The sequence below is a fragment of the Bombina bombina genome, chromosome 6, assembly GCF_027579735.1.
Source record: "Bombina bombina isolate aBomBom1 chromosome 6, aBomBom1.pri, whole genome shotgun sequence".
In the NCBI taxonomy this organism is placed as follows: domain Eukaryota; kingdom Metazoa; phylum Chordata; class Amphibia; order Anura; family Bombinatoridae; genus Bombina; species Bombina bombina.
In genome coordinates, this window is record NC_069504.1 from 698999716 (window position 1) to 699025169 (window position 25454).

General features: G+C 41.3%; 1 protein-coding gene across 1 annotated transcript in view; it reads right to left on the reverse strand.

Moving 5' to 3' along the window:
- Positions 1-25454, reverse strand: part of CNNM3 (cyclin and CBS domain divalent metal cation transport mediator 3) — a 91759-nt gene that overhangs the window by 60108 nt on the left and 6197 nt on the right. Inside the window, exons 3-5 of the mRNA XM_053717816.1 lie at positions 22640-22792; positions 11041-11210; positions 10859-10955 (exon numbers count right to left, since the gene is read on the reverse strand). Of these exons, the coding sequence (XP_053573791.1) occupies positions 10859-10955; positions 11041-11210; positions 22640-22792 (420 nt within the window). The remainder of the gene's footprint in view (positions 1-10858; positions 10956-11040; positions 11211-22639; positions 22793-25454) is intronic.

The window sequence follows — 25454 nt, forward strand, 5'->3', positions numbered from 1 at the left end:
ACAGATATCAAATGTACTACCATACTTATGGACTCTAACGTATTAAATGTGTTTCTCAATATCCCACACTCTAATATTTTTTGCATCATGTGTTTTCTACATAACAATGTGCCTACTGAGATTGCCGCCTACAAACTCCAAGCACTAGTGGGGACCTGTTTGTTTTTGTTTTGTTTGAATAGTTTAGAAGTTTTAGTTAGTTATTTTAAAAAAAAGAAAACAGAGAGTTAGGGCATTGGATAAGGATAAAATTTTGGTAAATATGGTCTTAGGCAATGCGCACATTCTTATACATGTATCCAATGTACCATATTTCTGTACTCTATCTTATCAAATGTGTATCTCAATATCTCATACTCTTGTATGTTCTGCATTTTGTGTTTTCTTGACATTGTTAACAATAATGCGGCTAAGGTTGACCCTAAATAACAGAAATATATATGTATGTAAATGTCTAAATACTATATGCCAAAGCTCTCTTCAATAAAAAGAATTAAAAAAAAAAAAAAAAGGTGTGTCAAAAAAATTTTTCCGCAAAAACCCTATAGTACAATATCAACGAGAAAATTACAGATAATGAAGAGAGATATATTATAATAGAGATTGAGATTAAAATAAAATAAAATTTGTCCTCTGTAATATTTATGGACCAAACAAGGAACATATAACGTTTTGTTAAACGTTACAGGATTTATTACTAGAATATTCAGCTAAATCTATGGTAATTGGTGGTGATTTTAATTTAACCCCAAACTCTCTCCTAGATAGATGTAAAATGAATTCTTTAAAATAGGAGTAAGGGGTTAGATAGTGATAGAGCAGTCTGGAGAAGAAGGAAGAGGGAGGCTAGAATTATTAAACATTTCCAAAGGGATTTAAAAATAAAAAATGCATGAAGACTTATGCATCCTGATAACGATTATTCTGGTTTATTGAAGGTATACAAGTCCTGCTCCAGAATAAAAAAAAACAATTTATGTAAGAACTTACCTGATAAATTCATTTCTTTCATATTAGCAAGAGTCCATGATCTAGTGACGTATGGGATATACATTCCTACCAGGAGGGGCAAAGTTTCCCAAACCTCAAAATGCCTACAAATACACCCCTCACCACACCCACAAATCAGTTTAACGAATAGCCAAGAAGTGGGGTGATAAGAAAAAAGTGCGAAAGCATAAAAAATAAGGAATTGGAATAATTGTGCTTTATACAACAAAATCATAACCACCACAAAAAAAGGGTGGGCCTCATGGACTCTTGCTAATATGAAAGAAATGAATTTATCAGGTAAGTTCTTACATAAATTATGTTTTCTTTCATGTAATTAGCAAGAGTCCATGAGCTAGTGACATATGGGATAATGAATACCCAAGATGTGGATCTTCCACACAAGAGTCACTAGAGAGGGAGGGATAAAATAAAGACAGCCAATTCCGCTGAAAAATAATCCACACCCAAAACAAAGTTTAAATCTTATAATGAAAAAAACTGAAAATATAAGCAGAAGAATCAAACTGAAACAGCTGCCTGAAGTACTTTTCTACCAAAGACTGCTTCTGAGGAAGAAAACACATCAAAATGGTAGAATTTAGAAAAAGTATGCAAAGAAGACCAAGTTGCTGCTTTGCAAATCTGATCAACCGAAGCTTCATTCCTAAATGCCCAGGAAGTAGAGACTGACCTAGTTGAATGAGCTGTAATCCTTTGAGGCGGAGTTCTACCTGACTCAACATAAACATGATGAACCAAAGACTTTAACCACAATGCCAAAGAAATGGCAGAAGCCTTCTGACCTTTCCTTGAACCAGAAAAGATAACAGACTAGAAGTCTTCCGGAAATCTTAGTAGCTTCAACATAATATTTCAAAGCTCTAACTACATCCAAAGAATGCAACGATCTTTCCTTAGAGATCTTAGGATTAGGACACAATGAAGGAACTACAATTTCTCTACTAATGTTGTTAGAATTCACAACCTTAGGTAAAAATTAAAAAGAAGTTCGCAAAACCGCCTTATCCTGATGAAAAATCAGAAAAGGAGACTCACAAGAAAGAGCAGATAATTCAGAAACTCTTCTAGCAGAAGAGATGGCCAAAAGAAACAAAACTTTCCAAGAAAGTAATTTAATATCCAGCGAATGCATAGGTTCAAATGGAGGAGCTTGAAGAGCCCCTAGAACCAAATTCAAACTCCAAGGAGGATAAATTGACTTAAAGGGACAGTCTAGTCAAAAGTAAATTTCATGATTCAGATTGGGCATGCAATTTTGAACAACTTTCCAATTTACTTTTATCATTAAATTTGCTTTGTTCCCTTGGTGGTATTTTCGAAAAGCTAAACCTAACTAGGCCCAAACTGATTTCTAAAACCGTTGAAAACCGCCTCTCAGCTCAGAGCATTTTGAAACTTTTTCACAGTTAGACAGTACTAGTTCATGTGTGTCATATAGATAACATTGTGCTCACTCCCGTGGAGTTATTTAGGAGTCTGCACTGATTGGCTAAACTGCATGTCAGTCACAAGCACTAAGATAAGGGGCAGTCTGCAGAGGCTTAAATACAAGGTAATCACAGAGGTAAAACATATATTAACATAACTTTGTTAGTTATGCAAAACTTGGGAATGGGTAATAAAGGGATTATCTATCTTTTTAAACAATAACATTTTTGGTGTAGACTGTCCCTTTAATAACAGGTTTTATACGAACCAAAGCTTGTAAAAAACAATAAATATCAGGAAGACTAGTAATCTTTCTGTGAAAAAGAACAGAAAGAGCAGAGATTTGTCCTTTCAAGGAACTTGCAGACAAACCTTTATCCAGACCATCCTGAAGAAACTGTAAAATTCTAGGAATTCTAAAAGAATGCCAAGAAAAATGATGAGAAGAACACCAAGAAATGTAAGTCTTCCAGACTCGATAATATATCATCCTAGATACAGATTTACGAGCCTGTAACATAGTAATAATTAGAGTCAGAGAAACCTCTATGACTGAGAATCAAGCGTTCAATCTCCATACCTTCAAATTTAAGGATTTGAGATCCTGATGGAAAAAAAGGACCTTACGATAGAAGGTCTGGTCTTAACGGAAGAGTCCACGGTTGGCAAGTAGCCATCCGGACAAGATCCGCATACCAAAACCTGTGAGGCCATGCTGGAGCCACCAGCAGAATAAACGAACGCTCCTTTAGAATCTTGGAAATCACTCTTGGAAGAAGAACTAAAGGCGGAAAGATATAAGCAGGATGATACTTCCAAGGAAGTGACAATGCATCCACTGCTTCCGCCTGAGGATCCCTGGATCTGGACAGATACCTGGGAAGCTTCTTGTTTAGATGAGAAGCCATCAGATCTATTTCTGGAAGTCCCCATATTTGAACAATCTGAAGAAATACCTCTGGGTGAAGAGACCATTCGCCCGGATGTAGCGTTTGGCGACTGAGATAATCCGCTTCCCAATTGTCTATACCTGGGATATGAACCGCAGAAATTAGACAGGAGCTGGATTCCGCCCATACAAGTATTCGAGAGACTTCTTTCATAGCCAGAGGACTGTGAGTTCCTCCTTGATGATTGACATATGCCACGGTTGTGACATTGTCCGTCTGGAAACAAATGAACGACTCTCTCTTTAGAAGAGGCCACGACTGAAGAGCTCTGAAAATTGCACGGAGTTCCAAAATGTTGATTGGTAATCTCCCTGAGATTCCCAAACCCCTTGTGATGTCAGAAACCCCCATACAGCTCCCCAACCTGTCAGACTTGCATCTGTTGAGATCACAGTCTATATGTTGGAAGAACAAAAGAACCCCCTGAACTAAACGATGGTGGTCTGTCCACCACGTCAGAGAGTGTCGAACAATCTGTTTTAAAGATATTAATTGAGATATCTTTGTATAATCCCTGCACCACTGGTTCAGCATACAGAGCTGAAGAGGTCGCATGTGAAAAACGAGCAAAGGGGATCACGTCCAATGCAGCAGTCATAAGACCTAGAATTTCCATGCATCCAGGACACTCATCTACATGAAGTAGAAAGCCAAACCAGTACTGAAACGAGAATCAGTAGAGGTAATGGTATATATAAGAGTATATCGTCGATCTGAAAAGGGAGGTAAGAGATTAATCTCTACGACCGATAACAGAGAACCTATGAAATAGACCCCGTAGAAGGAGATCATTGAATTCAAATAGGCAATACTCTCTTCACATCCCTCTGACATTTACTGCACGCTGAGAGGAAAACCGGGCTCCAGCCTGCTGCCAAGCGCATATCAACGTAGAATCTAGCACAAACTTACTTCACCACCTCCATGGGAGGCAAAGTTTGTAAAACTGATTTGTGGGTGTGGTGAGGGGTGTATTTATAGGCATTTTGAGGTTTGGGAAACTTTGCCCCTCCTGGTAGGAATGTATATCCCATACGTCACTAGCTCATGGACTCTTGCTAATTACATGAAAGAAAATTCTAATTTCAGAACATGATAAATTAAGTTCAAGAATAAAAAAATTGATGCTATCACGATTTCAGACCCTGCTCCAATACTGCTCTCTATTATTCCTTCAATGAATAAAAAGAATGCTAATTAACTATTTCTTATTTCTTTTTTATTGAACAATCTAAAAGTTTAGAAGTTATGTAAAGGAAAAGTGGAAGAAATATGCAAAACATAATTATGAATATTATAATAAGGCCAACATATTTTGGAATGCCTCTATGGCTGTCAAAAGGGGTAAAATTGCAAAATATATGATCAAACTAAAGCAAAAAAAGGAAATTACTAAAACTACAACTTTCTAATCCCTTAATAAATCTATATAATACAAATATGTGAACAATTCAAATAATGAGATTGAAAAAAATATATATCAGCTAAGCAACAAAGAAAGAACGTTTTCTTACAAGATGACGCTAAAGATAATATTAAACAATGCTCCAAACAGGAATACATATGGTACATTTCTGGCTCAAACTGTTAAAAATAAAAAATACCAATTTTTATATCTAAGATAAAAAATAATGGGAAAGAATAGAACAAACTAGAAAATATTAAAAAGAGGCTTTCTATAAATATTATAAAGATCTACATTTGTCTCAAAAAATAGAAGATAAGAAAAATCAAAATGTGGTAGTTAATTGAAATCCATAAAATTAGTAGTTCGGCCCTGGACAAGATACATTAACCTATAACAGAAAATGAAGTAAATCAGACCATTAAAAGACTGTCATTTAATAAAGTTGCAGGACTGTATGGTCTACCAGCTGAATATTACAAAATAATGATGGAAGAGGTAACCCAGGTTTAAATTTTTTATTTAATACATTTTGATCTAGGGATCCGATTTCATTAGAAGATTTTAATGAATTACTGGTCACTCTTATGGATTCATATAGAACAATATCATTATTAAATTATGACTATAAGATACTTACTAGAATTTTAGCTAATATAATTACAACCCATTCTTAGTATAATTATTAATGTAGACCATACTGGATTTATTTAATGCAGGTCATCTAATGTAAAACAAAATTTATGCTTACCTGATACATTTATTTATTTCTTGACATGGCAAATCCACAGATTATCAATAATTATTGATGGGAATATCACTCCTGGCCAGCAAGAGGAGGCAACGAGCACACCAGCAAAGCTGATAAATACCACCTCCCTACCCACAATCCCCGGTCATTCGACCAAAGGAAAGGAGATAAAGTAAGTAACACAAGGTGCAGAGATGCCTGAGGTTTATATGACAAAGAAAAAACTGTCTGAAAAAACAGGGCGGGCCGTGGACTCACCCTGTCAAGAAAGAAAGAAATTTATCAGGTAAGCATAAATTTTGTTTTTTTTCCAATGACACGGTGAGTCCACGGATCATCAATAATTACTGTTGGGAATCAATACCCAAGCTAGAGGACGCAGATGATACAGGCAGGACAAGACAGGTAACCTAAACAGAAGGCACCACTGCTTGAAGAACCTTTCTCCCAAAGGAAGCCTCCGCCGAGGCAAAAGTATCTAATTTATAGAATTTGGAAAAAGTGTGCAAAGATGACCAAGTTGAAGCCTTGCAAATCTGTTCCACAGAAGCTCCATTTTTGAAAGCCCAAGATGAAGAGACAGCCCTCGTGGAGTGAGCTGTAATTTTCTCAGGAGGATGCTGTCCAGCAGTCTCGTAGGCCAAACGAATAACACTCTTCAGCCAAAAGGAAAGCAAAGTAGCCGTAGCTTTCGGACCCTTGCGTTTCTCAGAAAAACAAGGCAGAGGACTGACGAAAGTCCTTAGTCGCCTGTAGATAGAATTTCAGCGCACGTACAACGTCTAGGTTATGCAATAGACGCTCCTTATGAGAAGAAGGGTTAGGACACAAAGAAGGAACAACTATTTCCTGATTAATATTCTTGAACGAAACAACTTTAGGCAAGAAACCCAACTTAGTATGCAGAACCACTTTATCAGCATTAAAGATAAGATAAGGGAAAATCACACTGTAGCGCCAAGAGCTCCGAAACTCTCCTAGCAGAAGAAATAGCAACAAGGAACAAAACTTTCCAAGATAACTTAATATCCAAGGAATGCATAGGCTCAAACGAAGCCTGCAGTAAAACCTTAAAAGGACAGTTTACTCAAAAAATGTCTCCCCTTTAATTTGTTCCCAATGATCCACTTTACCTGCTGGAGTGTATTAAATTGTTTACAAGTATTTCTATTACCCTTATATTGGCATTTGAAATAGTTGATTTAGCCTGTAGTATCCCCACCTATTCTGAAAGCTTTTGGCCTCAAGGCCAAGCTGTGTAAACACAGCCAGTAGAAGAAATTACACTCCCAGTGGGTTATATAAGAGATAAGGTAATACAATGTTAATTTTCCATTGTTCTCTCCAAGTATTGATGATTGGTTTACGAGCAGATGTAAGATAAAGAAGCTTGTATAAGTACAAAATGTGATAAAGTAATGAGCTCTGATTATATCTACAAGCTCAACCCATTTTATTAGGTTGTGGCGTCAAAACACAAAATCAGCTACTTCATATACACAAATAAACCTTAAAAAGCTAATTCTCATACAGTTTATACTCTGCAGCTGGTTAAAAAGTAATTAGAAACACATTAAGGGAAAAAGTATTTTACGGTATACTGTCCCTTTAAGAACAAGAGTAACCAGTTTAAACACAGGCCAGATCCTGAACAAGGCCTGACAATACGATTGCACATCTGCCAGACGCTTGTGCAACAAAATAGACAATGCCGAAATCTGACCCTTCAGAGTACTAGCCGACAAACCCTTCTCCAGACCGTCCTGGAGAAAAGACAAAATCCTAGGAATCCTGACTCTACTCCAAGAGTATCCTTTGGATTCACACCAATACAAATATTTACGCCAAATCTTATGGTCACACCAGTCTACGAGTCACAGGCTTACGAGCCTGGATCAAGGTCTTGATGGATGAAGGAAGGGACCCTGAAGTAGAAGATCCTTCCTCAGAGGAAGTCCCCAAGGAGGAAAGGATGACATTTTCACTAGGTCTGCATACCAGATCCTGCGAGGCCACGCCGGAGCTATGAGAATCACTGATGCCCTCTCCTGCCTGATCCGAGCAATGACCCTTGGAAGGAGAGCAAACAGAGGAAACAGGTATGCTAGACTGAAGTTCCAAGGAACCGCCAGAGCATCTATCAGGAATGCCTGTGGATCTCTTAACCTCAAGTCATACCTCTGGAGCTTGGCATTCTGCAGAGAAGTCATGAGATCCAGATCCGGCTGCCCCCATTTGAGAGTCAAACTGGAGAACACTTCCGGATGGAGTTCCCACTCCCAGGGATAAAAAAAAAAAAGTCTGTCTTCTCAGAAAATCCGCTTCCTAATTGTCCTCGCCTGGGATGTGGATCGCAGAAAGACAGCAGTCGTGGGTCTCTGCCCACTGAATAATTCAGGCCATCTCTGTCATGGCCAAGGAACTCAGAGATCCCCCTGGTGGTTGATGTAGGCCATTGAGGTTATGTTGTCTGGAACCTGATAAATAAGGCTGAGGCCAGTAGCGCATTGAAGATCGCTCTCAGCTCCACGTTTATGGGCAGAGCCGACTCCTCCCAAGTCCATAGGCCCTGAGCCTTCGAGTCCCAGTCTGCTCCCCAACCCAGAAGGCTGGCATTCATGGTCACAATCACCCAAGAGGGTCTGCGGAAGCAAGTTCCCTGGGAGAGATGGTCCTGAGACAACCACCACAGAAGAAAGTCTAATGTCGCCTGATCCAGATCTATTCGCGGAGACAGATCTGCATAGTCCCCGTTCCATTGTCTGAGCATGCATAACTGCAGGGGTCTGAGATAGAACTGATTGAACGGAATGATGTCCATGGAAGCCACTATCAGACCAATTACCTCCATACATTGAGCCACTGACGGCCAAGGGGAGGACTGAAGGGCAAGACAAGAGTCGAAAATCTTTCTTTCTGACCTCTGTCCGAAAATTTTTCATTAACAGGGAGTCTATTATGATCCCCAAAAACACGACCCTTGTAGCTGGAATCGGAGAACTTTTTTCCAGATTCACCTTCCATCCGTTGGAGCGAAGAAAAGACAAGATCTCTGTATGAGAGTTTGCTTGTTGAAAAGATGGTGCCTGAACCAGAATGCCGTCTAGGTATGGTGCCACTGCAATGCTTTGAGAGCGAAGCACTGCCAAAAGAGCCCCCAGAACCTTTGAGATAATTCTGGGAGCTGTGGCAAGGCCGAATGGAAGGGCCACAAATTGAAAGTGATTTCCAAGAAGGCGAATCTCAGAAACTTGTGATGATCCCTGTGAATGGGAACATGAAGGTACGCATCCTTTAGGTCTATGGTTGCCATGAACTAACCCTCTTGTACTAAAGGAAGAATGGAGCGTATAGTCTCCATCTTGAAGGATAGCACTCTGAGAAACTTGTTTAGACACTTTAGGTCTACGATTGGCCTGAAAGTTCCCTCCTTTTTGGGAACTACAAACAGGTTACAGTAAAATCCCAGACCTCGTTCCTGTGGAGGAACTGTAACTATTACCCCCAGAGCAGCCAGGTCCTTGACACAATGTAAGAACGCCTCTCTTTATCTGGTCTACAGATAATCTGGAGAGGAGAAACCTGCCTCTGGGAGGAAACCTTTAAGAAAATTTTAATATTGTTTAAGCGTTAGCAAACAAAGACCGAAATAAATCTCAGGCAACCTAAACACCTCAGCAGCTTTACTGGAGCTGCCTACCTGCCTAAAACTTCACCTCCTCCTTGCACTACAGGTAAAGAATGACTGGGGAATTGTGGGTAGGGAGGTGGTATTAATCAGCTTTGCTGTGGTGCTCTTTGCCTCCTCCTGCTGGCCAGGAGTGATATTCCAAACCGTAATTATTGATGATCCGTGGACTCACAGTGTCATTAGAAAGAAATTTATACTTCTTAACATCATACTATTGGTATGAGGGGAAAAAAAGGATATCCAGATACTGATTTATCCATCATTTCATTAGACGCACGTAAAGCTTTTGATTTCATAATTTAAGATCGCCTTTTGAATGCAGTATCAAAAAAATTATAAAGCCTCTATTAATAAATGCAGAACACCTTATTTTCCCTCTTAAGAGGCACTAGACAGGTGTGTCCTCTTTCTTCACTGATCTTTAACATTGCTCCAGAACCACTTGCAATGTCATGGTTTATTTCAGTATTAAAATATCATAATATATAGGAGTTGTACAAATTAAATTAATTGACAAAATATAAGAAAGCATTTGAGGAATTAAGATTTCTTTTTTTAAATTAACATGTCCTCTCCTATTTAGAAATAAGGCATTACTGTGTAGAACTTGGAAGAATATATGGTAAATCATTTTGTTAATGGAAGTAAATTGGAAAGTTGTTAAAATTGCATGCTCTAACTGAACCATGAAAGTTTAATTTTGACTTGAGTGTCCCTTTAAGCTCAGCAGATCTAGACATATTTAAAGGGACACGAAACCTAAAATTTCTCTTTCATGATTTAGAGTATGTAATTATAAAAAACTTTCCAATGTACTTCTTTTATCGAACGTTTCTTTGTTCTTTTGGTATCTTTTGTTGAAATGCATACCTAGGTAGGCTCAGGAGCTGGGAGCTAGCTCCTGCTGATTGGTGGCTGCATGTATATGCCTCTTGTGATTGGCTTAACAATGTGTTCAGCTAGCTCCCAGTAGTGCATCACTGCTCCTTCAAGAAAAAGGATACTAAGAGATTGAAGCAAAATTGCTAATGGAAGTAAATTAGAACGTTGTTTACTAATCTATGATCTGAATCATGAAAGAAAGATTTTGAGTTTCATATCCCTTTAAATCATATAAGTTAGATTGAGGGTTATAAGAAACTGACCTCTCAGACATCTCAGAAACAGTTAAGCACAAAATCCTTAAATCCTGGAGCAAAATCTTTAGAACTGCCTGTATAGAACTAACAGAGGGAGGCCTGATTAGAATGCAAACATGTGATCCATACAATAATTGCAATGCTGTGCAAGGGGTTACTGGAATAAGCTTGCAAAAAACAAACTTAAAATGAGTAGGAAAGTTTTCAGTGGATCTAGGTTCTAATGAATCGACATTTAAAGCAGCCTGGTTCGCTCCAGGATGTTCCATCTTGAAGAACAAAGACAAGAAACCACAGAATGAAAATAAACAAACATGGCAGGCGAACAGTCAGAAAATAAGGCTGCAATAAAAATCCTACCCCTCCACAAGCCAAGGACTCTGTATGAATCATGAAAGTTTAATTTTGACTTTAGTGTAATTAAGACTATTAAATTACATAGGCCCTATGCAAGGAAATGGCAAATTAATATTCCCTTACCTAACAGACAAGGGCTAAGTGCAGCAATTCCATAATAAGTAAAAGCTCCATTCTCAAACCTCAGCCCTTCCTTTCCGATCTCCACCTGCACCTTACCCTAGAAATCAAGAAAACAGGAATAAGGATTAAAAGTGGAACAATACATAACCAACCACAATATTCAGCAGCTCCAACTGTCCTACCTGCAGGATAAGAATGAAGTAATCTACAGGCTGGCTACGCAGGTACAGAAAGTGCTCTTGAGAGAGACGGTCGCTGTCATCAAACTTCACCTCTTGTGTTACACCTGGAAGCTTGAGAAGGTGCAGGAGAACTTTTTCTGACACTCTGGAGCTGCTGAACAGTTCAACTTCTGTAAAAGGAGTGAAGGCAAACAAAAGTAACCATAACAATAAAAAACAGGGTATCATTTTTAATAATTGAACTTTTGCAGAAAAAAAAAACAATTGCAAAGATAAGAAAACCTTAAATTACCTAATAAATTTATTTTTTTTCTTGACATGGTGAGTCCATGGATCATCCAATTACTATTGGGAATATCACTCCTGCCCAGCAAGAGGCGGCAAAGAGCACCACAGCAAAGCTGTTAAATATCACCTCCCTTCCCTCCACCCCCAGTCATTCAACCGAAGTAAAGGAGAGAAAGGAAGCAACAAGATGCAGAGGTGCCTGGGGTTTATAAGACAAAAAAAAGGCCTGTCTTAAAAAACAGGGCGGGCCGTGGACTCACCGTTTCAAGAAAGAAAGAAAATGTATCAGGTAAGCATACATTTTGTTTTCTTTCTAATGACACGGTGAGTCCACGGATCATCTAATTACTATTGGGAATCAATACCCAAGCTAGATGACACAGATAAGGGAGGGACAAGACAGGGAACCTAAACGGAAGGCACCACTGCTTGAAGAACCTTTCTCCCAACAGAAGCTACATCAGAGGCAAAAGTATCAAATTTATAGAGTTTGGAAAAAGTGTGTAGAGAGGACCAAGTTGCAGCCTTGCAAAACTGTTCCACAGAAGCTTCATTTTTGAATGCCCAGGAAGAGGAAACCGCCCTCGTAGAATGAGCTGTGACTCTCAGACGGCTGCTGTCCAGCAGTTTCATAGGCCAAGCGAATTATACTCTTCAGCCACAAAGAAAAAGAAGAAGCCGTAGCTTTCTGACCCTTACGTTTCCCAGAGAAAACAACAAACAGAGCCGAAGACTGGCGAAACTCCTTAGTCGCCTGTAAATAGTATTTCAACGCACGCACCACATCTAGGTTGTGCAGCAGACGCTCTTTATGAGAAGAGGGGTTATGACAAAGAAGGAACAACAATTTCTTGATTAATGTTCCTATTCGAAACAACCTTAGAAAGGAAACCCAACTTAGTACGCAGAACTACCTTATCAGAATGAAAAATAAGATAAGGGGATTCACACTGCACACTGAGACTCTGCGAGCAGAAGAGATTGCAACAAGTAAAAAAAATCTCCAAGATAATAACTTAATATCTAAGGAATGCATAGGCTCAAACGAAGCCTGTTGAAGAACTTTAAGAACAAGGTTAAGACTCAAGGGAGGAATAACTGTTTTGAACACAGGCCTGACAAAAAGATTGCATGTCTGGTACATCCGCCAGACGTTTATGTAACAGAATAGACAAGGCAGATATTTGACCTTTCAAAGAACTTGCCGATAAACCCTTCTCCAAACCTTCTTGGAGAAAAGACAAAATTTTAGGAATCCGAACTCTACTCCAAGAGTATCCTCTGGATTCACACCAATGCAGATATTTATGCCATATCTTGTAGTAAATCTTCCTGGTAACAGGCTTATGAGCCTGAATCATGGTCTCAATGACGACTCAGAAAAACCATGCTTAGATAAAATTAAGCATTCAATCTCCAAGCAGTCAGCTTCAGAGAAACTAGATTTTGGTGAAGGAAGGGCCCTTGAAGTAGAAGGTCCTTCCTCAGTGGAAGTCTCCAAGGAGGGAGAGATGACATCTCCACTAGGTCTGCATACCAGATCCAGCGAGGCCACGCCAGTGCAATGAGGATCACCGATGCCCTCTCCTGTTTGATTCGAGCAATGACTCGAGGAAGGAGAGCGAACGGAGGAAATAGGTATGCAAGAACGAAATTCCAAGGGACTGCCAGAGCATCTATCAGTAAAGCCTGAACCTCGACCAGTACCTCGGGAGCTTGGCATTCTGACGAGATGCCATGAGATCCAGCTGTCCCCATTTGAGAATCAAGCTGGAAAACACTTCCAGATGGAGTTTCCACTACCCCGGATGAAAGGTCTGTCTGCTCAGAAAATTCGCTTCCCAATTGTCCACTCCTGGAATGTAGATCGCAGATAGACAGCAGTTGTGGGTCTCCGCCCAGTGAATAATCTTGGCTACCTCTATCATGGCCAAGGAACTCAGAGTTCCTCCCTGATGATTGATGTAAGCCACTAAAGTTATGTTGTCCGATTGGACAACAGAACGTTTATGGGGAGAACAGACTCCTCCCGAGTCCATGTCCCCTGAGCCTTTAGAGAGCCCCAGACTACTCCCCAACCCAGCAGGCTGGCATCCATCGTCACAATCACCCAGGTGGGTCTGCGGAAGCAGGTTCCCTGGGAGAGATGATCCTGAGACAACCACCAAAGAAGAGAATCTCTTGTCACCTGATCCAGATGTAATCGCGGAGACAGATCCACATAATCCCCGTTCCACTGCCTGAGCATGCATAACTGCAGAGGTCTGAGGTGGAAACGGGCAAACGGAATGATGTCCATGGCAGCTACCATCAGACCAATTACCTTTATACATTGGGCCACTGACGGCCGAGGAGAGGACTGAAGGGCAAGACAAGAGAGTCGAAAAATCTTTGTCTTTCTGACCTCTGTCAGAAATATTTTCATCGATAGGGAATCTATTCTGGTTCCCAAGAACACCACCGTTGTGCTGGAATTAAAGAACTCTTTCCCAAATTCCCCTTTCATCAGTGAGAGCGCAGGAAAGATAACAACATCTCTGTGTGGGAGTTTGCTTGTTGAAAGGATGGCGCCTGAACCAGAATGTCGTCCAGATAAGGCGCCACTGCAATGCGCCGCAACCGGAGCACCGCCAACAGGGATCCCAAGACCTTTGAAAAAATTCTGGGAGCTGTGGCAAGGCCGAATGGAAGAGCCACAAACTGGAAGTGTTTGTCTAGAAATGCGAACCTCAGAAACATGCGATGATCCCTGTGGATGGGAACATGCAGGTACGCATCCTTTAAATCTACTGTTGCCATAAATTGACCCTCTTGAACCAAGGGAAGAATGGAACGAATAGTTTCCATCTTGAAGGACGGGTACTCTGAAGAACTTGTTTAAACTTTTGAGATCTAAAATTGGTCTGAAAGTTCCCTCTTTTTTGGGAACCTCGAACAGATTGGAGTAAAATCCCAGACCCTGTTCCTGCATTGGAACAGGAACTATCAGTCCCAGGTCGGAAAGGTCTTGAACACAGTGTAAGAATGCCTCTCTCTTTATCTGGTCTACAGATAATCTTGAGAGCAGAAACCTGCCCCTGGGAAGAAAGGTCTTGAACTCTAGTTTGTATCCCTGGGACACGATGTCCACTGCCCAGGGATCCTGAACACCCAGAACCCAAGCCTGAGCAAAGAAGGAAAGTCTGCCCCCCACAAGATCCGGTCCCGGATCAGGGGCAGACCCTTCATGCTGGCTTTGAGTCCATGACTGGTTGGACCTCCAGAAAGGCTTGGACTGTTCCTGCTTTGTAGAGGGAGAGGAAAGCATACCCTTGAAGTTTCGAAAGGAACGAAAATTACTCTGACATCCCTTCTGCTTATTCCTCTTATACTGAGAGAGGAGATGACCCTTTCCACCCCCCGAAATGTCGGAAATAATTTCCGCCAAGCCCAACCTAAACAAGGTCTTACCCTTGTATGGAATTGCCAAAAGCTTAGACTTAGACAACATATCCGCAGACCAGGATTTCAACCATAAGGCTCTCCTGGACAGTACGGCAAATCCAGAATTTTTTGCTCCCAGCTTGATAACCTGTAGGGAAGCATCCGTAATAAAATAATTGGCCAACTTAAGGGATTTGATCCTATCCTGGATCTCTTCAAGGGGAGTGTCTGTCTGAATAGAATCAGATAACTCATCAAACCAGTATGCCGCAGAACTAGTGACAGTAGCAATACACACCGCCGGTTGCCATTGTAAACCCTGGTGTACATACATCTTTTTGAGCAATCCCTCCAACTTCTTATCCATAGGATCCTTAAAGGAACAACTATCCTCTATGGGAATAGTGGTCCTCTTAGCTAGGGTGAAAATAGCCCCTTCCACCTTGGGGACCGTCTGCCAAGAATCCTTGATAGAGTCCGCAATAGGAAACATCTTTTTAAAGATAGGGGATGGAGAAAAAGGAATACCCAGTCTCTCCCATTCCTTAGCAATAATCTCTGTAGCCCGATCGGGTACAGGGAAAACTTCTACCATAGAAGGTACATCAAAATACTTGTTTAACTTGCTAGAATTCTTAGGATAGACAACGACCGTGGTGTCTGAGTCATCCAAGGTAGCTAAAACCTCCTTAAGCAACAAACGGAGGTGTACTAGCTTAAACCTGAAGGATACAACTTCAGCATCAGAAGAAGGAATTACACCGTCTGAATCTGAGATTTCACCCTCAGATGCTACCGAACTATCCTCACCCTCCGGCTTCTGGGAGGGAACATTCGGAATAGCCATTATTGCGTCAGACACCTTACTCACTGACTGTTTACATTTCCTCTTGCGCTTTTCGCTGCAGCATGGGAAAAGCAGACATCGCATCAGATACCGCAGACGACATGCGGGTAGCGATGTCTTGCAACATAACTCCAGGCGAAGCTAGAGAGGAAATGCAGGGCACTGGACGATAAATTCTGGGACACTTGGAGATAGCTGCGGCATATCCTGAACATTTTCAGTAGACTCTTGAACAGCATCCGTCCTAGACAATGTTGGCTCAGAATCAAAAAGTCTATCCCTGAAATTTAATGTTCTCTCAATACGTGGAACAGAAAGGGATTGGTGGTTCAACAAAAGCATCAAAACATAAAGTACATGTAACATTTGGCAAAGCCTCCTGGTCCATCTTTACCCAGAATTAAAAATAAAAGTACTTGATTTTTAAAAAAAAATTCACACACACAAAAATGTTACTGTCCCTTTAAATATAAAAAAGGAACACTGCTTTACTTTCACAGCAAAACTATTTAAACCTACTGTTGTGAGAAAAAAACTTTTAATCACCCCTGACAGCCTCTACACCTCAGCTTAGCACTTGCTGAGGTGCCTACCTGCCCTGCTGAAAACCGGAGCCAATAGCTATCAGATGGATTCCAAGGTCCATCGATCGTTATACAAGACCGGAACCGCAACAAAATCTCTCACCTCTGGAACACAGGAAGTGAAGACTGCGCAATAGAAAGTTTTAGTGCGTCTGGTAGCCCCGCCCATCGTGGGCGTAACAGAATTAACCTCCTTGTCGGCATGATTATACTGAAGTAAAAAACCGCCAGGAGCAAGTAACACACACCACCATTAAACTGAGCCGATCTCCTCATCCCCAGTGCCTGCGCCACTGCCTTAGATAAGCCCATTAACTTGCTAGAGGCCATATTTAGTGTCCCAATGAAATAAACAGTAAAGTGCCATTTTTTTCCTGTATGCAGCCCAGAAAAATAAAAAACAAAATTTATACTTACCTGATACATTTATTTCTCTTGTGGTGTATCCAGTCCACGGATTCATCCATTACTTGTGGGATATTCTCCTTCCCAACAGGAAGCTGCAAGAGGATCACCCACAGCAGAGCTGTCTATATAGCTCCTCCCCTAACTGCCACCCCCAGTCATTCGACCGAAGACAAGCAAGAAAAAGGAGAAACTATAGGGTGAAGTGGTGACTGTAGTTTAAAAAATAAATAACACCTGCCTTAAAATGACAGGGCGGGCCGTGGATTGGATACACCACAAGAGAAATAAATTTATCAGGTAAGCATACATTTTGTTTTCTCTTGTAAGGTGTATCCAGTCCACGGATTCATCCATTACTTGTGGGATACCAATACCAAAGCTATAGGAGACGGATGAAGGGAGGGACAAGGCAGGCGCTTAAACGGAAGGTACCACTGCCTGTAAGACCTTTCTCCCAAAAACTGCCTCCGAAGAAGCAAAAGTATCAAATTTGTAGAATTTAGAAAAGGTATGAAGCGAAGACCAAGTCGCCGCCTTACAAATCTGTTCAACAGAAGCCTCATTTTTAAAAGCCCATGTGGAAGCTACTGCTCTAGTGGAATGAGCTGTAATTCTCTCAGGAGGCTGCTGGCCAGCAGTCTCGTAAGCAAAGCGGATTAAGCTTCTTAACCAAAAAGAAAGAGAAGTTGTCGAAGCCTTTTGGCTTTTCCTCTGTCCAGAGTAAACCACAAACAAAGCAGATGTTTGACGAAAATCTTTAGTGGCTTGTAAATAGAATTTTAAAGCATGGACCACATCAAGATTGTGTAATAGACGTTCCTTCTTTGAAGAAGGATTAGGACATAGTGAAGGAACAACAACCTCCTGATTGATATTCTTATTAGATACCACCTTAGGAAGAAACCCAGGTTTGGTACGCAACACTACCTTATCAGCATGGAAAATGAGATAAGGAGAATCACATTGTAAAGCCAATAACTCCGAAACTCGTCGAGCTGAGGAGATAGCTACCAAAAGCAGAACTTTCCAAGACAACAGCTTGAAATCTATGGAATGCAAAGGTTCAAACGGAACCCCTTGAAGAACTTTAAGAACTAAATTTAGACTCCATGGTGGAGCAACCGGTTTAAACACAGGCTTGATTCGAACTAAAGCCTGACAAAACGCCTGAACGTCTGGAGTATTAGCCAGATGCTTGTGCAAAAGAATAGACAGAGCAGAAATCTGTCCCTTTAAGGAACTAGCCGACAATCCCTTCTCCAATCCTTCTTGGAGAAAAGATAATATTCTAGGAATCCTGACCTTACTCCATGAGTAACCCTTGATTCACACCAATGAAGATATTTACACCATCTCTTATGATAGATTTTCCTGGCAACCGGCTTTTGAGCCTGAATTAAGGTATCAATGACCGACTCAGAGAAACCACGCTTTGATAAAATCAAGCGTTCAATCTCCAAGCAGTCAGACGCAGAGAAATTAGATTTGGATGGTTGAAAGGACCCTGAAGTAGAAGGTCCTGCCTCAGCGGCAGAGTCCATGGTGGAAGGGATGACATGTCCACCAGATCTGCATACCAAGTCCTGCGTGGCCACGCAGGTGCTATCAAAATCACCGAAGCTCTCTCCTGCCTGATCTTGGCAATCAGACGAGGGAGCAGAGGAAACGGTGGAAACACATAAGCCAGGTTGAAGGACCAAGGCGCTGCTAGAGCATCTATTAGCGTTGCCTTGGGGTCCCTGGACCTGGTCCCATAACAAGGAAGCTTGGCGTTCTGGCGAGACGCCATCAGATCCAGTTCTGGTTTGCCCCAAAGTTTAATCAACTGAGCAAATACCTCCGGATGGAGTTCCCATTCTCCCGGATGAAAAGTCTGCCGACTTAGAAAATCCGCCTCCCAGTTCTCAACACCTGGGATATGGATAGCTGATAGATGGCAGGAGTGAACCTCTGCCCATAGAATTATCTTTGAAACCTCCAACATTGCTAGGGAACTCATTGTTCCCCCCTGATGGTTGATGTAGGCTACAGTCGTGATATTGTCCGACTGAAATCTGATGAGCCTGACCCCAGCTAGCTGAGGCCACGCCTGAAGAGCATTGAAAATCGCTCTTAGTTCCAGAATGTTTATCGGAAGGAGAGCCTCCTCCTGAGTCCACGAGCCCTGAGCCTTCATGGAGTTCCAGACTGCACCCCAGTCCAGAAGGCTGGCATACTATAGTCCAATCTGGCCTGCGGAAGCTCATCCCCTTGGACAGATGGACCTGACATAGCCACCAGAGAAGAGAATCCCTGGTTTCTTGATCCAGATTTAGTAGAGGGGACAAATCTGTGTAATCCCCATTCCACTGACTGAGCATGCAAAGTTGCAGCGGCCTGAGATGTAGGCGGGCAAACGGTACTATGTCCATTGCCGATTAAACCGATTACTTCCATACACTGAGCCACTGAAGGACGAGAAGTGGAATAAAGAACACGGCAAGAGTCTAGAAGTTTTGACAATCTGGCCTTCGTTAGGTTAATCTTCATTTCTACCGAATCTATCAGAGTCCCTAGGAATGAAACTCTTGTTAGAGGTGATAGTGAACTCTTTTCTTCATTCACCTTCCACCCATGGGACCTCAGAAATGCCAGAACAATGTCCGTATGGGACCTTGCGATTTGAAAAGTCGCCGCCTGTATTAGAATGTCATCTAAGTAAGGGGCTACTGCTATACCCCGTGGCCTTAGGACCGCTAGGAGGGACCCTAGAACCTTCGTAAAGATTCTTGGTGCCATGGCCAACCCGAAGGGAAGAGCCACAAACTGGTAGTGCCTGTCTAGAAATGCAAACCTGAGAAAACAATGATGATCTTTGTATATCGGGATGTGAAGATAAGCATCCTTTAAGTCTACGGTAGTCATATATTGACCCTCCTGGATCATAGGAAGGATGGTTCGAATAGTCTCCATCTTGAAGGATGGGACTGAGAAATTTGTTTAAGATCTTGAGATCTAAGATTGGTCTGAATGTTCCCTCTTTCTTGGGAACCACAAACATATTTGAATAAAAGCCCTGCCCCTGTTCCTCCTTTGGAACTGGGTGGATCACTCCCATAACTAGGAGGTCTCGAACACAATGTAAGAATGCCTCTCTCTTTATCTAGTTTACAGATAAATGTGAGAGATGAAATCTCCCTTTTGGGGGAGAGGTTTTGAATTCCAGAAGATAACCCTTGGACACAATTTCCAATGCCCAGGGATCCTGGACATCTCTTGCCCAAGCCTGGGCGAAGAGAGAGAGTCTGCCCCCTACTAGATCCATTTCCAGATCGGGGGCTGCTCCTTCATGCTGTCTTAGAGGCAGCAGTAGGCTTTTTGGCCTGTTTCCCCTTGTTCCAAGCCTGGTTAGGTCTCCAGACCGCCTTAGACTGGGCAAAAGTTCCCTCTTGCTTTGTGTTAGAGGAAGTTGAAGCTGCGTCACTCTTGAAGTTTCTAAAGGGCTGAAAATTAGACTGTTTGATTCTTAATTTGTTGGACCTGTCTTGAGGAAGGGTGTGACCTTTTCCTCCAGTGATGTCAGAAATGATCTCCTTCAGTCCAGGCCAGAATAGGGTCTGTCCTTTGAAGGGAATGTTGAGAAGTTTAGACTTTGAAGTCACGTCAGCTGACCAGGATTTAAGCCATAGCGCCCTACGGGCCTGAATAGCAAAACCTGAATTTTTAGCCGTTATAGTTTGGTTAAATGAACAACGGTGTCAGAAACAAATGAATTGGCTAGCTTAAGGGCCCTAAGCTTGTCAATAATATCTTCCAACAGGGTTTCAACCTGTAGAGCCTCCTCTATAGACTCAAACCAGAAAGCCGCAGCAGCAGTGACTGGGGCAATGCATGCAAGAGGCTGGAGAATAAAACCTTGTTGAATAAAAACAAGACTACAATAGTGTCACAGTCGTCCAGAGTTGCTAAGACCTCCCTGAGTAATATGCGGAGGTGCTCAAGATTAAATTTAAATGTAGACATATCAGAATCAGGTTGAAGTATCTTCCCTGAATCAGAAAAATCACTCACAGATTGAAGCTCCCCTGCTTCAGCTTCAGTACATTGTGAGGGTGTATCAGACATAGCTACTAAAGCGTCAGAGAGCTCTGTATTTATTCTAGTCCCAGAGCTGTCTCGCTTTCCTTGCAATCCTGGCAGTTTAGATAATACCTCTGTAAGGGTATGATTCATAACTGCCGCCATGTCTTGCAAGGTATACGCAATGGGCGCGCTAGATGTACTTGGCGTCCCCTGAGCGGGAGTTATAGGTTCTGACACGTGGGGAGAGTTAGACGGCATAACTTCCTCCTTGTCAATTTCTTCTGGTGATAAATTTTTTAAAGCCAGAATATGGTCTTTGCAATCTATAGTAAAATCAGTGCATTTGGTACACATTCTAAGAGGGGGTTCCACAATGGCTTCTAAACATAATGAACAATGAGTTTCCTCTATGTCAGACATGTTTAAACAGACTAGTAATTAGACCAGCAAGCTTGGAAAACACTTTAATAACTGAACAAGCAAAAAATAAAAACGGTACTGTGCCTTTAAGAGAAAAAAAACAATCACAGAAACTGCAAAACAGTGAAAAAAGCAGTAAATTTTACGAAATTTTTACAGTGTGTATAATAGACTGAAATAGCATTGCACCCACTTGCAAATGGATGATTAACCCCTTAGTTTCAAAACCGGATCAAAAAAAACGATATAAACGTTTTTAAACAGTCACAACCAACTGCCACAGCTCTATTGTGACTCCTACCTGCCCATACGACGACTTTGGAAGGCACAAAAACCCTTTAGAGAGGTCCTATATGTTCAGGGGACTCCTTCAGGGAAGCTGGATGTCTCAAGCTGCAAAAACTACTGCGCAATTTAGGCACGAAAATAGGCCCCCCCCCCCCCCAACCTGTACTCACAGTGAGAGGGCCTTAAAAAACTATCCCTAGGCAAAATCTAGTCAGCCATGTGGAAAAACTGGGCACCAGAATAAAGTTTTATCACCATTTGTAATAAACGTTTATATACATCAAGCAAACGTTATATCTATTCAGTAATGAGAGTAAATAACAAAAATATTACCCTTTACAGCAAGCATGATACCAATCGTTATTAAATCACGCTATTCCCCCAGCTGAAGTTACCCATCTCTTCAGTTATGTGTGAGAACAGCAGTGGATCTTAGTTACAAACCGCTAAGATCATCAAAAACCTCAGACTCTTCTTCAACTTTCTGCCTGAGGCTAAAATAGTACAACTCCGGTACCATTTGAAAATAATAAACTTTTGATTGAAGATAAACTACATTAATGCACCACATCTCTCTAGCTACTTCCCTTGTCGAGAGCTGCAAGAGAATGACTGGGGGTGGCAGTTAGGGGAGGAGCTATATAGACAGCTCTGCTGTGGGTGATCCTCTTGCAGCTTCCTGTTGGGAAGGAGAATATCCCACAAGTAATGTATGAATCCGTGGACTGGATACACCTTACAAGAGAAATAGCACTTACCTTAATGTATTCTGCCAGGCAGCAAGGCAGCTCACTAGGTTTGAGAGGCATGCTCCCTCACATGGACCTGTGGAAAAAGAGATAAAGACTGAGTAATCTTACTCAGGCTTTCAATATTAGGGCAGCATTAACTACATGGGAGGTGCAGTGAGGATTGTACCCCACAAGTTCCCATTGCTTAAAAGCCACAACTGCTCTACTGAAGAGACTGACATGGACTACGGCTACACCCCAGGAGAAAAGCAGGACAAGCTTGTACTGCTGAAAAATAATAAAATCTTAAAAGAAGAATCTTCTTCCAGACACCTAAACTTTACTACCTCCTTTCTCTTAACGTAGGCAAAGAGAATGACTGGGGGTGGAGGGAAGGGAGGTGATATTTAACAGCTTTGCTGTGGTACTCTGCCGCCTCCTGCTGGGCAGGAGTAATATTCCCAATAGTAATTAGATGATCCTTGGACTCACTGTGTTATTAGAAAGAAATTGTGACAAATGTTATAGCATATGTAGAGGCTACAAACCCTGAGACAGGAAACGTTGGGTTGCCAGCAAGAGCTGTGGAGAAATCTTGACCTTCTGTTCCGTGTCGCAAGTTTTGAAAAAGGACAGGTCCTCTCCTCCTCTGGGAATAGAGAGAGGCTGCAATGGTGCACGTTTCTTCTTCACCTTGTGTGCTGCATGGGAAGTAAACTCACAAATGTCACAATTCACTTATCTCATCCCTTCTTATCTTAATGTATCAGGACAAAAGTAAACTTAGTTAAAAAAAATCTTTACTTTGATTTGAACATCTCTAAAGTGCTTTTATACCACTTGCTTCAGTGCAGTTAACACTGGATTGTCTTAGAGCCACCTTAATACAAAATAAATTGGCCTGTTATATATTGGATTATTTATTGGATATATTTTGTGACAGTAATGTTATATATTTACATTATTTAAAGACTGTTGTGCTTCTATAAATCAGATAGAGTATTCAATTTTAAACAACTTTCCAATTTACTTCTATTATAAATGTCTTTGCTTTCTTGTTATCCTTTGTTGAAAAGTAGAGACGTAAGCTCAGGAGTGTGCACGTGTCTGCAGCACTATATGGCAGCAGTTTTGCAACAATGTTATACATTAGCAAGAGCACTAGATGGCTGCACTCTTTCCTGTCATGTAGTGCTTCAGTCATGTGCATGCTATCTATCTAGGTATCTTTTAAACAAAGAATGCCAAGAGAACAAAGAAAGCATGTTTGAGAAAAAAAAAAATTAGTTTGATAGTTAAATTACCAGGGGCGGTCATCCCTACCTTATTGGGTATATACAAACAGATATGATCTAGGGCTGCACGATTAATCGCGGTTACGGTTTTAAACCGCGATTAATCGCTGTGGTTTAAACACCGCGAGAGTATGCGATTTTTAGCCCCGCCAAAAAGTGACATCACTCGCCCCATGTGAACAGGCTTAGCAGCAACTGAAGAGAAGATCCTGAGCGCACACGTAACGTGTCTCTCCCTCTGAGCAGTCAGCACTCCTGGGATGGTCCCGGGGAGGAGGGGCGGGACATAGACTTGGAAGGAGGTGTCTCTAGCAGGTGATTGGTGGACTGGTGTTACTGTAGCATGAGAGTGGCCCATCGGAATTAAGCACCAACACGACACCGGCTTTTTCATTACAGGTAGTGCTGTGGGATGGATCGTGATACTTCCTGTTCTGTCACTACAGTTCCTGTGAGCCCCACGTCTTCACATCTGAGGGAAAATATTAACTTGTTCTAATGTTTAAAATGCATGGAGGTCCCTAGGAGGCAGCTGAGAGGCTAAAACGCTAATAAAGTACCACTTTATTATGCACTGTTTTAATTTGAAATAGTATTTTCTAAGCTGCCTCCCAGGGACCTCCATGCATTTTAAACATTAGAACAAGTTAATATTTTCCCTCAGATGTGAAGACGTGGGGCTCACAGGAACTGTAGTGACAGAACAGGAAGTATCATGATCCATCCCACAACACTACCTGTAATGAAAAAGCTGGTGTTGTGACGGTGCTCAATTCCGATGGGCCACTCTCATGCTACAGTAACACCAGTCCACGTGTGCAAAATTAAGGTGTTATAGTAATTTATAAGAAAATAGCGATAAAATCGCAATCCCCCCCATATCGCCCAGCTCTAATATGTTCCTAATTGAAACTAAGACAAACAAAAGGAAGGTATTGTGCAATGATACAACAAAGTCAATAGCACATAGAGAAATCACCTCCCTGTATATAATGTCCTCACAAACGGAATAATATTGTCCCAAATCGATGAGGGAACAAAGAGAGTCTTTCATTGAAGGGACACTGAACGCAATTTTTTTCTTTCATAATTCAGATAGAGCATGCAATTTTAAGCAACTTTCTAATTTACTCCTATTATCAATTTTTCTTCATTCTCTTGCTATCTTTATTTGAAAAGCAAGAATGTAAGTTTAGAAGCCGGCTCATTTTTTATTCACAACCTGGGTTGTCCTTGCTGATTGGACAGCACCAATAAACAAGTGCTGTGCATGGTGCTAAACCAAAAATTGGCTGGCTCCTTAGCTTAGATGCCTTCTTTTTCAAATAAAGATACCAAGAGAACGAAGAACAATTGACAATAGGAGTAAATTAGAAAGTTGCCTAAAATTGCATGCTCTATATGAACCATGAAAGAAACAAATTGGGTTTAGTATCCCTTTGAGGTCAGGCACAAAAGCAGCCTGCTGCTCTTCCAACCGACTAGAAATCCACAATCCAAAACAAATAAAGAATCACCAGGCAGGACAAAAAAAGGGTACTCACATCTTGCTGCAGTGCTCTTTATTTGCTGATAGATGCCAACTAGAGATATATAGTACTCCAGTATACTGACTCAAGGCTGCTGGAACCAATGGAACCCTCTGGGAGACTGTTTTTCACATCCAAGTAGCTGAAAAGGATTCTATTGTACACTAATAAACGGTTTTAAAAGTCTCAATAATTGTTAAAAACACACAAAAACTGTATGTATAACAAATGATGAGAGCTAACCAATATGTTAAAACCCCACATGCAACATGTTTCTCGGCCGAAGCTGTGTCATCAGGCATGTTTAACAATCATGAACAGCTACTTTAGATCTACATATGTAACCAATCAGTGATCTGGAGGCATTGTTATCCTAATCAATGGTCAGCACAATGTTAGTTTCATATAACATAATATATAATGAGAAACAGCTCCTAACCTGCCCCCTGTATTGATACATATTAACAGTGGAACAGATGATTAATGTCTACAGACATCCAGTTACTAATTAACGGTGTATTCCCAATCTCCAATCAAAT